Source organism: Diplotaxodon limnothrissa, linkage group LG11 (genome assembly GCF_057381915.1).
Source record: "Diplotaxodon limnothrissa isolate DT_005_m linkage group LG11, D_limnothrissa_male_GT1.1, whole genome shotgun sequence".
NCBI lineage: Eukaryota > Metazoa > Chordata > Actinopteri > Cichliformes > Cichlidae > Diplotaxodon > Diplotaxodon limnothrissa.
In genome coordinates, this window is record NC_140606.1 from 14,077,450 (window position 1) to 14,090,416 (window position 12,967).

Genomic DNA, 12,967 nt, shown 5'->3' on the forward strand with positions numbered 1-12,967 from the left:
GATGAGGAAATCAGCAGTTGATACATAACATGGTACACAGCCTTTTAAAAAGTGGTCGACTTCTTCTCTCGGGTGCTCCCTTTAGGGGTCGCCACAGGGATCTGCTCCCATCTCACCCTGTCCCTAGCATCCTCTGGTCACATGTATGTCCTCCTACACTACATCCATGAATCTTTGTGGTATTTCTGCCCCCCGACCGCTCCATATTCAACAGCCCTATGCCTCGTTTACACATTTCCAGCTATTCCTCTCCAAATTGCTCTGATATGATCATTTCTATCTTGCTAATCCTTTTCAGTGAAAATCTTCATTCTTCTACTACTTCCAGACCGACCTCCTGCCTTCATCCAAACATCATAGCAGGTCTCGCTACCACTTTCTGTCACAAACCACCTCTGACACTCATCTCCACCCACTTCACCCTGCCTGCACTGTATTCCCCACCTGTGTTGTAAACTGTCCGTTGCGTCAGAACGTTGACCCAAGGTATTTAAATTCATCTACCTTCACTACACCTACTGCTTGCAGATTGTTACACCCATGAGGTGAATCTTTCCAATTCTTTACTCCTTAAAACATCTTTCAGAAAATCAGACACACAGCGTACAATGAGAAGCGTATCCAGTTAAGCCTCATTCAATTGTTGGAAACAACACAGCTCACTCTCAACAACTACATCATTTTTGTCTCTGTATTACTGCCTTCGGTATACTGGTATTGTACAGCAGGCCTTAATTTGAAACTTCATAAAAAGCCCCTTTGTAAAAAAGTAAGAAGTAAAGAGCACATAGGTGTTTCAGCATTTCTTTTATAGAAACATGACTCTCTGAACAGTGCAATCCACTACACTCTTTCAAAAGGCAAAACATGGAAACGAACAGATTTTGATGAATTCCCAGCAGCACCCTAATTACTCATGAATACATGGATTTCATATAATTCACACAAAAGCACACAGGGTTAGGCCGGCCACAGTAAGTGACTAACATCTACATCAATGTTTGACTCAGACATACAGTACAGGTATGAGGAGTAATGTGAGACATTTATTTGGGAATAGGTTTGTGCTACTATTTTACTTAGATACATTCAAAACTACTAACATAAAAAAAGACCTGTGTGTCAATGACCAATTTCTGTCGTGAGCAGCTGGGTATCACAGCTGGTTAATATCGATTTATTCTTTTTTATTTTTTATTTTTACACAGTGTGCAGTATCACAAAAGGTAAACTGATTGAAATGAAAGTGGCAAAACCGTATATATATATATATATATATATATATATATATATAAAAATGTTTTTGAACGTGGGTGTATGGGTTGAGGGGCGGATTGAAGATCAGTAGCTCAGGTAGAAAGCGCCACACCTCAGATCAGGTGCACACAGACTACTCTTTGTTTATCTCTCTAAATAAACAACAGTAGGGTGTTGTGGGTTGTCACGAGTCCCAGTGCTCATCCTCTGCGGTGTCTGTTGCTTGCAGATTTGGGAAGTCGGTGTGTTCTGGCTGACATCTAGCAGTCGCAGGCACGACCTACAGAGACACACACAAAGGAAAGCATGGTTGACTTTCTTCCTGAAAATATGATCGCCAACATGAGGCACAAACGGGGTCCTTTAGTAGGGTCTGCATGACTTTGCTTTAATCTGCAATATAACTCAAACTGCATTTTTTTAAAAAAAATTAAACCTCTAGACTTTAGAGAACACTGTGACAAAACATTGCAGATTTAACTGGGATCTTGTGACAGCAGTAAACATATTTAGAGAAGTAACTACTGAAAAGTGTGACTTTTTTTTATTAGGCATTAAAAAAAGGAAAGAAGAAGCAAAATACTTCAAAAACAAACAAATAAAAAACACCCCCCAGCTCAACCCCATCATGGCAAGTGAGGCCGTAACAACGTAGCAATCATAATTTTATGTAAAATGATGAATGTTTGTGGCTCTTTGTAGAAAATCCACTCTTTGTTATATGCTGCTCATCATCTGAGAATGAACGTCAGAAAGAGGAAGAGTGTGTGGGCCTGTGAGTGGAAACTGCCTAACAGTGCAGTATGTCCCTGTGGGATCCTGCTGAGTTGCCTGTATACACACCCAGTGTTTTTTTCCATATGGGCCACCTGTGTGTTTGTCCTATATTAAAGCTGCTAAAATCAAAACAGCTTGGCCTCAGTATCAACAGCTCCAACACAGAGTATACAAATTAACAATATTTCTGTGTTAAAAAAAAAACAAAAAACGCTAAAAAATGCAAAGTTAAATGAAACAGCAGTACTTTTTGCCTTCCTCTCTCCTTCCCTTCTCTGCCTGCCAGACTCCCAGAGTCCCTGCACCTGTTGAACAGCGAGGTCTGTGCCATCTCAGTCCAGCACTATGAGCGTTTTCCATTCTGTGTCAGTGTGTGCGTGCGTGTGAGAGACACATGGGGATGTCTACAGTGAAGCAGATGAACAGAGTATATATAACTTGAGATCTAGGCAGGATGCCAAGTGGGTGATAAAATTGTGAATATGTTGATAAGAGAAGAAGTTGTTTATCCGGCTTCACACAACTCATAGGTATGCATTAAAAAGCTGAAATAGAGTGTCCTATACAGGAACAAAATATTCCATTTCCAATATTTATAACTTCATCACATGACAGAACATCAAACTTTTTTCCTCTTTTTCACTCAGTTTAACTGTCTAATGAGTGTTTTTGTTATAAACATTTATGTGGTTGTTCCCCCACTTAGAAGAACTTTATCTTTGCTCTCTGAGAGGAGCCTGCACACTGTGCCGAATGGGACATTAAATGGACTGGCCTGTAATCGGACACACGTGAGGCTGACCAGTCAGTCACTGATTCAGGGTGAGAATGCTGGACAACAGTCTCTGGCCGGTCGACTGGTGCACCTTTAGTTTGTGAACCAGTTAATAAGGTAAAGAGTGTTGTCAATGGGGCGACCGTGGCTCAGGGGGTTGGGAAGCGTATCTGTAACCGGAAGGTCGCCGGTTCGATCCCTGGGCTCTCTGTCCTGGTCGTTGTGTCCTTGGGCAAGACACTTTACCCTACCGCCTACTGGTGTTGGCCAGAGGGGCCGATGGCGCGAAATGGCAGCCTCGCTTCTGTCAGTCTGCCCCAGGGCAGCTGTGGCTACAACCATAGCTTGCCTCCACCAGTGTATGAATGCGAGAGTGAATGAATAGTGGTATTGTAAAGCGCTTTGGGTGCCTTGAAAAGCACTATATAAATCCAATCCATTATTATTATTATTATTAATCAGGATGTATGCATTACCTTGATCGGTAAGCATCTGCTGAGCATTGCTTCCTGTCCTCCGCCTGCAAAGAGAAGCAAGAATTCAAGAATTGGGGTTGAAAAAAACAAAACAAAAGCCTAACATGACTTGCAAGATAATATTTGATATGCGGTGCCATTAAGGTCCGTCCACACTGGAAGTGCTTTGTTTCTTGTGCATTGCTTTGAAACTGAGGGCTGGTTGCAGATATTCGAGGCTCCAGTTGTCAGGAGTATCCTGTGCTCTCATTGGCAGTTGCTTCAATCGCTTAGCTGGAAGTGCCACACAAAATGTGAGAAAAGTTTATCTCAGGTCCTGGCCGCTTCATGTTGCCAGCGGTTATTTAACCTGTAGTCACTTGTAGTCAAATGTGATCACTTTCTGTGGTCTCTGGTGGGCACATTGCTGCAAAACATTTCCGGTGTGGCCGCAGCGTTAGTTTACTCCTGTTACACAGATGTTTTTTAAATATTTCGATGACAGATCACCTCTTATTCTGGTTGAACTTGCACCTGCAGTGGCCGCCTGAAGTGAGAGAAAAGAAGCAAAGATGACTGCGTGCCTTTGATGGAGTCTATTTATAGCTGTGCATATATTTGTATAATGCATGTATCTGTGAGTATTTTGCCACTTACTGAGAAGGATGGTGATGCCAATGAGACAGAGAACGGCAGCTAGGATGAGGCCTCCGACACGCAGTCTGTGATAGTCTGCACGAACACATCATGTTAGCCATTAGACAACAACAACAACTTGAAGTAAAAAAAAAAAAATAGTCAGACAAAAGGTCGAGACTGAAATCGATGCACCAACAAGTAAATAAATATTATAGACATTTACCCAACAATATTTATATTGCATTCTTCTTTTATATAAGGGTGCAACAATCAATATAAGGCATCATCTTCTTACTTTAATCAACTGACATAAGACAGTAATAAATTTACAGATAATTACCAAAGGTGAAGGGGTCATCTTCCGCTGTAGGAACAGAAATAAAGAGGATCAGTTAAAAGCAGACACACGGGAAACATTCAGAAACATCTAAGTAGTGTTATCATCAGTGGTATTATCAGAGTTACTAAATCGTGGCATGCCTAAGTGTCAGGAGGACAGGTTTCAAACATTAGGCTCTATTGAATCTGACGTCCAGGACTGTACTTACCGTTCTGTTCTTCTGCGAACACCAGGGACACAACTGCAAGGGATCAGACACAACAGTGAAACAGAGCCAATCTCGTGCTGCTGATAAGAGATCTTGAAAGTGGAAGCTGATGTTAAACTATTTCATGCAGCATTCAAAGAAAGGCAATGAAATTCTCTCAGTGGCAATTCATAAATACTCCTTAAAGCTTTCGTATTTAAAATTATAAATAAAGCTCCGTTTCACCAAATATCATCTCTAGTTTCCACTTGATGAAGCCTCGCTTCATTACCAATGGAAACTACACTGTCAGAAATTAGTTCCACATACGGTGCTGTGAAAATGTATTTCCCCCCACTTCCTCATTTATTGTTTTTTTTTTTTTTTATGTAACATATTAATGACACTTAAATGTTTCTGATAAAACATTTTATTTTTAGACAAATATAATCAAAGTGAATACTAAAATGCAATTTAAAAAAAAAAAAAAAAAAAAAAGGATTTTATTTATCATGGGAGAAAAGTTACCCAGACCTATTTGACCCTGTGTGAAAGAGTTTGGTTTGAGGTCACAATAAAATATCTCGATCAGTTTTCACTCAAGATTGTTTTTTTTTGGGTGGGTGGGTGTGTGTGTGGGGGGGGGGGGGGTTGTATTTTGAGCCATTCACAGGTGGACACGTGGTATATCTAACTGAAGTGTTCTTGAGCTTTAGGACATGAACTGATGGATGGACATTCTCCTTCAGGACTTTCTGGTAGAGAGCAGAAAGCAGCCCAGACCATCACACTACTGCCACCATGTTTGACTGTTAGAATCTCGTCAGTGTTTAGAATATTTTCTGCAAAGTTTTGGGGGTCATCAAGTTTTTTTGGTAAATGTGAGAAGAACCTTTGGGTTCTTTCTGGTCAGCGGTGGTTTTCTCCTTAGAACTCTCCAATAGATGCCATTTTTGCTCGATCTTTTTCTTGTTGTTTAATCATGAACTCTGACCTTAACTAAGACTAAGTGAGGCCTGCAGTTCTTTAGTTGTTGTTCTGATTTCTTTTGTGACTTCCTGCATGATTTCTCCAATCATCAAGTATTTTTTAATTTATGATTTAATAATTGAGGCAATTACTTTTTCACACAGGTAGGTTTGAATACCCTTTTCCCTTAATAAATTACATCATCATTTAAAAAGTGCATTTTGTATTTACCCAGGTAGTCTTTGTCTAGTTTTTCAATTTGATGTGCAAGAAAAAGGAAAATCAGAAAGAAGCATATACTTTTACACAGTACTGCATTACTGTAAACCTAATTAAACCAAGACTGAAATGGTGACCAGATGATATCTGTAGCCACTCATGAACTCTGCTGTTTATTTTCTCCCCCCACCACGTTATCAGGAGTCCTCAAATATTTGTACAATGTGCTGACAGGAGAGAGACTTGCAAGCTCTGTTAGAAGGAAGTGAAGCTAACTGGTCATGCTTTCCGATTTAACAAATGAATGAAAATAACTTAAGTTTCTCATTTTAGAAAAAGAAAAAGAAAAAAAAAAAAAAACGTGATACAATTTTTTCCCCCACACTATATTAAAAGACTTGAGTTTTACTTACTTGTCATTAACACCAAAACACAGATCTTCAACATCTTCAGGATTTACATAAGGACAGAAACACAAGCTCTAGTTAGTTGAAACATCCAGAACTTCATGTTTCACTTGTGCATGCATGTTGACTGAAACCATTAACTTCTAGTCAGTACAAGGCTCTGGCTAGTACCAGCCAACAAAGTCAACAGACATGATGCAACATTTAGCCTCACAGTATTTTCTGAGGGGCAGTAAAAGGACTAAACACACAGAGATACGCTTACAGGACATGCATCTGTCCCCTTTGAAGCACACACAAAGTCAAATGATCAAATTCAAATGGATACAAAGTGGCCCCTCCTGCTTTATTTTCACACACAGAAACTTGAGCTGATGTTGATGGACACAAAGTGCTCTAATGGAGCCTCAACAGGAGAATTACATCTCTGGTGCATACTGCATTGCACTGCTGCCATCTTAAAGCACCGAAGCATTAATGTTCTATAGCCTGAATATAGACCACATTCTAATGTCATCATGCATTATATATTGTGTGGCCACAGCTATGGTGACTGTCCAGGTGTTTGAAGTTTCCTGTCAGTTTTTTTTAAGTCTTCTTTGTAAATTAGCTTTCACTTGCAGATAAACAGGATAAATCCACAAGAATATGGTAAGTGCACTCAAACTTCACAGCTATTTCTGTCTGAAAAAACAAGAACAAAACAACTGAATTCAACTTTTTTTAAAGGTGAACTGTGCATTGGCCAATTGAGCTATTTCTACTGTTGCCTGAGGAGCTTGGAAGAAAAGCATCTGGACTTCTTTAAGTTTCTTGAAGACGTTTCTCCTGTCATCCCAGAAGCTTCCTCAGGTCTAGGAGCAATGGTGTTCCCTTAGAAGTGAAGAAGATTCTCAGATGAGAGGTGAAATGTCTTCAAGAAACTTGGAGAAGTCCAGATGCTTTTCTTTCCAAGCTCCTTAGACTAAGACGACCTAGATACATCTATAAACTTGTGTCACTGTTTATAGAGAAATGTATTTCCAGAGAAGGGCACCCATATTAAACACACTATCTGAGGTATTTGTGCTGTGTGAGGTGGAATATCGGAGCAGGGGTATCATGTGCTCTCAGAAAGGACACGCCTTAACCCCCTGCCCCTGAAAGAAAAAAACCAGGGCAGCGATTTTCCACTTGGCATAAACATTCACACATTGGAAACCTTTAAAAAGTCTGGCATCCCCTGACATCCTGAGACAATGGGTTGGTCTGAGTTTTCAGTCATAGACTATAAGACTTTTGCAAAGATCTGGGATCTTGACAGGATTAGTTTTTTTCCCCCCAAGACTGCAACGAGATTCTTTTTGGGATTATTCTCCATCATGCTCCTGGTGGAAATTTACAAGAAGAAAAGCTGTTGATCCATGGGGGAGAAACAGAAGCAGCGTTTAGTAACGACTGCCTTGGATTGAATGTTGTTTGCATGAGGCCAGACACAAAAGTTAAGATAACATTAAAGAGAGAGGGCTCCGACTGAGCTTTGCGGCCACCTTACACCAAACAAACCAGATGGGGGACACAAATTTAGCAAAACTGTCATGTATGCCCTGCAGCATTTGTCTGTGAACTGAAAGGCTGCCATAAGAGGAGATCTGAGTGCACCCCTAGTTACTTGTCAAATTTGATGCCCCACTTAGCTTGTCTAAACTGTCCTGAAACCAGTAACAGCTTACCACTTACCCCCCTCTGTTTTTCATGAAACTACTATTTCCTGTAATTTCATGAGAAACATGAGAAATTATTGATTTTCTCCACCATACTTGATATGGGAAAGACTATCTTTGGATTTTGGACTGACAGACAAAAACAGACACCTGCCAATGATCTGATGGGTCTGTGAGAAAATCTGTATTTTTCACGTGTCATTTTATATACAAAATTATTAAATTGGTCAATTAATCTGGTATCTTCTAGCATTTTTGCTTGTGTGAAAGGGAGACATGGTGGTCACTATAAAGAATGTAAGCAAGAACAATGTGTCTCCCTGTTCAGCTGGTGGTATTTCGGAGTTTGGCAGCAAAGAGGAGAAAAAGAAGATCAGGACGAGCGCCTCCATCACAGTGCCTCCCCACAGCAACCCAAGGCAAGCCAGGGGGAATGCACAGTTGCTGGAAATAGGCCAACAACCACTGGAGAATGGTTTACCTAGTTAGAAAGGCACCGGGGGAGAGAGAAAGGTGGGAGAAACAAAGGCAAAAGCAGACAGAAAGACAGTAAGAGAGAACAAAGATGGAAAAAAAGAAGGGCAGCTGAAAGGTCAGGCAGGGGAGAGAAAGGTGGCGCCTCCCAGCTCCTACTGAAAGATCATATTCTAACGCAAATGTTAGTGTAGGGTGGGGCGAGGCAGTAAGTGATGAAGGTGTGTATCCCAATCATTGTGTTCATGACTTGCAGAAACATAAGAACAAACCACCTGGTGTGTAAGTAAAGTGTTCAAACTTGGCCAGAATATGCGGATTGTTCATGAATAACTCACATTTACACAACTACTAGATTTTTCATGTATAAAAAGAACAAGAAAAGCTGCAGATCTTCAAATTGTAAATGCTGGAAACATCAATCTATATTGTATTTTTGTTTAAAAACCTACAAGAGTCACTGGCTAATCATCCTGTTGTTTCTGACCTAATTTAGTTATGGTTTCAGGCCACTTGGAAATTACAAATGTTTCCAGAGAACCACTAAAAACCTATATTCACAACTGCGGGCACCAACTCCCCGTGGAGCTTCTTCTGCTCCAAGGATAAAGAGCTTTCTGTTCTGGCTCTCCCCGCCTGTCTCCGACTATCCCTCGCGTTTTGTTGTCAGCTCTCGGAGCATCCCTCTCCCTCCTGACCTCGGGAGTGCTTTACACTCCGTCTCATGCTCTCTTGCTGCGTCCTTTCACCCATTGCTTCTTTCACTTCATCTTCTCTGTCCTCATCAGAAAGTGTTCAGCAATCGCATGTTTGTTTAAACACTGCTGTTTCATACAGCTCTTCTGTTTTTTAAGCTCCTGTTACCCTTCCAGTGCCCTCCAGTCAGTTTAGACCTCTCCTTTATTCTCTACACTCTTCAGTTCCTGGACACGCTTCGTCACGTCCTTGCACTTTCCCCAGCATTCTCTCGTTTATCCCTTCCCTTACAAATTCCCTTGAAGATAGGCTCTCTACTCTATACACTCGAGCCCATGGTGAGCTTCCCTTTTCCGCCCAACACTCCTTCTCCTCCCTTTTCTACAAGTGAGGTTACGCAATAAACTTCAGCTACGTTCCACTTCGACTTCTGCTAACAAGTAAAGCTTCTGCAAACTGATTTTTAAGTAACGTGAACATTTTGTGATCAGAATTTTTTCCTTGTGTTGGTGCTACTGCAGGAAAGATCGTAGGGATCCAAAATACACAAGGAGCGCTCCTCGGCTACCATTCAGTGTCAAGAAGATGATCTTTGGGGAATGAAATGAGCAAAGCACACAAACATGTGAGCACCTCGGCTTTGAATGTGAGCCAACTGCCAGTTCCACCAGATCATGCTTAAGCTGCTTAACTATGTTTTGAGCCATGAGGGTAAAGTACAAAATGAATCAGTGATACAAGTACGCGTGTATGAAAAACACACGCATGCAGTACGTTATAACTACACTCTAAGTCTTAATATCAGAGCTTCCTCTACTGTGTGTGTGTTTACAGCATGTATGACTTGGTTTCTGTCTTCTAACAATCCCCCCACCCCCCGTCCACCTGTTTGAATGCTGGACACTGGTGTGCTTGGGGTCATGTAATGCACTACAAAGCCAGCTGCCTATTTTCAGAGGCATTTTTTTATTCCTAAATTAGAAGCAGTGAATTCCAGTATGCAAAACATCCTGTACGAGTCACACACCCACAGGGAAGTCTTTGTCCTCGAAGAAACACACTGCACACAGTGTGAACCTGCTTTAACCAATACTTTTCCTCTACTTGCCCAAGACAGAGCAGAACCTCCCTTCACTTTGTGACTCCGGCGTTTGATGATTTTCCAGAAACGAAAGGCTGGAAACGAAATGTGTGATCACAAATGCAAGCTGAAAACAGCAACCACAAAATGGGCTCTGTTGTTGCAAAACTGTGTGGACTCCATTGACAAGTAAAGAGAAACAAGCAACAGAGAAAGGAAGGAAGAGGCATGAGGTGGAGGAGATCAGCACTGGCAAAGAAAATGAAAGAGTGACAAAACTGGAAAAAAAAGGGAAAGAAATACATCACATGACATAAAGTTTTGAAGTAGGATTTAAGCTGACAGTGAGTGGGAGAGAGGAAGATGAGGGAGAGTGCGGTTGGGTAAGAGAGGGGAAGAGGAGGGACACAGAGAGGGAGTGGAGCATACTAAAGCCATGAATCACTCATGGAAACCACAGTGAGCGGCTAGAAACAGTCTTTATGTTGTAGAGTCATACTCAGCAGATCAACAAAGACCGTACATTTCCATAATTTAACCTCCTCTTACACCCATCAATCTCCCAAGTGCTGACTAGCAGCTGCTCAAAACAAAATTTTTTGGAAGACCTCTATCATCTGTTTCTCTTCCAACATTATCCCAGAGAAGGAAAGGAAATGCTCTGAAGGTCACAGTCACATGGCTGATCTAAAATCAATGTCTTCTTGTTGCAGTTTCTAAATTTGTGTTTGTCAGCCACTGAACTGATGCAATTAGGAAAGGTGAGCAGCAAGTGTGCCACCTAAGAGCGCTTCCTCGTCCTCCCTTTTCTCTCCACTGCTGGTCCCGTTTTCTTTTTAGGCTTTTGTAATTTACATGAGGAGGAGAGGACGTCCAGACAAGTCTGTCTCAGCTAAGAAAGGAAAGAAAACGCCATTGCAAATACTTTGACTATATAAGTGAAGTTATTATCATCACAAAATCATCTTATTTAGCTTCTGTCCTGTCTTCTTACCATCTCTTCTATTATATCACCAGCCTATTATCCTAATGTTTGCCCCCTAGCTTATATCACTGGAAAAACAGGGAAGAACTGTTGGGAGAGAGTTGATCATCATTTTCCACAGAGTACATTTGCTCTGCAGCACTCCCATCACGTCTTTGCACAACACATTTCACAGCCTCACTGTGGTTATTTGGTTCTGTGGGGGCTTTATTTTGGTGGAAAGTTAACTTATTTGCTCCATATCTGAATTCCTTGTGCTCTTGCAGAGTCTTCTTTGCACATGCACAGTCTGTATCTGAAACCATGACGATCAAATGATTGCTTTGATAAATTAGCAGCATGCTATGCATGTCCTGTGCAACATAATCTGACTGCCTGTGTCCTTGTCCCACTCTGTCCTGGTGGCACACAGTCACTTCTGCTCTTATCAGCTGGTCACACATACCATTTTGCAGTCCTGTTAAAAAAAAGACCGTGTATACAGCCTACAGTATGAGCACGTTAGAAAAGTCTAAAGTAGGAAAGCTTACAACCGAAAACGGAAAAATAATGTGCGCTTTTTAAAAATCCAACTCCTTATTGGTGCGATAAAATATGCCGCAAATATTCCTTTGAGTTTTTCCTCTTATCTGATGAATTTAAACAAGGACCTATCTACAAAAAGCTGGTGTACATTAAGCCTGTTGAGCACTTAAAAAAATAGCAAAGAAGGTGATGGACACACGCACGCAAATAAGCGCGTGCAGTCCCGTTGTCCTGGCACTGGTGGGCTCGATGGAAACGGCCAAATAGACGTTATAGGCGCCTGACGCTCTGCTTTTCCGCCTACGTTGTATTTACTCGTCTTATTTGAACCTTTAAGTGTAGAAAAACACAATAACAAAGTTTTTCCCCCCAAAAGTTCTTCTTTTCTAAGATGACTACCTAAATGTGACGTGACCCTACAATTAGCCCGGAATGAGATTAACGCTTTCAACTGACGAAAAAAAACGTAACTTCATCAACAAATTTCCGCAACTAAGGATAGACGAGGGCGTCACTGCTGTGTGAAATGTGAGCTAATTTATTTGTTTCGGCACTTACCTTTGTGTTTAGCAGCGACAAGCAAATCACGAGGAAATTTCTCACGAGCGGACGGATACGTGACACTGAAACTGCGACTTCTCTCCACGCGCTGCGCCAACACCCTGCCTTCAGCACTCCGTGACACTCTACAGGTTGGCTGGGTTTTAGGGAAAAGGGGGCAGAGTTTAAACTGCTGGAGCTTTGTTGCCGTATCCTGATCCCAGGTCAGTTTTTGGGGGTTACGTTTGTCAGCAGAAGGGTTGGCGGCTGGAGAAGAGCTGGGTGTGGAAGCTGATCCAGAGTCAGTTGTAGGCGCATAGTTGGAGAGGAGGGGAATGTTTGCTTGTGGAGAAGGAGACGAGGTTTGTGGGGTCGGGGTTGGCTTTTCCTCCGCTCTGTGATGTATGTTTACAAAAACGGGCAGTAATAATTTTATAAGTACTGTAATAATAGCATTTGTCACCATTACAGTTGAATATGAAATAACGTCTTATTTTACTGCTGGAAATGAAAGTTTGCTAATTTGCTGTAGGGAAGTTATGAAAATGAGACTCTTGGTTATTGACACCGACATTTATTTTGACTTTAATTTCGAATTGACTCAGGATATTTGACAGAATACACTTTTCATGATTATTCCAATAGTTTAGAGTTTGACAGCATCAGTATGGACAACTGATCAAAACAGCAGGTAGTAATGCTAAAATGCTAACTGTGTATTACTTAATCAGCTTTACACAATATTAATAACTAAAGAAGCACCATATGGCAGACTGGATATGATGCATGGATGAGTGTGTATTTACAAAAATAAACATCAACGTATCAGCACAGAAGTGGACATTTACTTTTTCTCTTTGCATCTCCTTCTAGCAGACCGGAAGGAAGTGATGTCAAATTTGAGCAGTACTTGATTAAAAAAAAAAAATAGGATGTGT

General features: G+C 41.2%; 1 protein-coding gene across 1 annotated transcript; it reads right to left on the bottom strand.

Annotated features, from left to right (window-relative positions):
• Positions 1–769: 769 nt before the first annotated feature.
• Positions 770–12,187, bottom strand: fxyd3 (FXYD domain containing ion transport regulator 3). The gene is made up of 8 exons (XM_085366224.1): positions 12,048–12,187; positions 6,032–6,065; positions 4,452–4,484; positions 4,244–4,267; positions 3,922–3,996; positions 3,775–3,811; positions 3,286–3,329; positions 770–1,537 (listed from the first exon to the last, which is right to left on the bottom strand). Exons 2-8 carry the CDS (start codon positions 6,063–6,065, stop codon positions 1,518–1,520), a joined length of 267 nt encoding a protein of 88 aa, XP_085222350.1. The 5' UTR covers positions 12,048–12,187; the 3' UTR covers positions 770–1,517.
• Positions 12,188–12,967: the final 780 nt, after the last annotated feature.

Coding starts and splice junctions, on each gene's coding strand:
- fxyd3 (XM_085366224.1), bottom strand. CDS start 6,065: ATGTTGAAGATCTGTGTTTTGGTGTTAATGACAA. Junction 3,997..4,243: donor AGATGACCCCTTCACCTTTG/GTAATTATCTGT, acceptor GTGTTCGTGCAG/ACTATCACAGACTGCGTGTC. Junction 3,812..3,921: donor TGGCATCACCATCCTTCTCA/GTAAGTGGCAAA, acceptor CTCTCACTTCAG/GCGGCCACTGCAGGTGCAAG.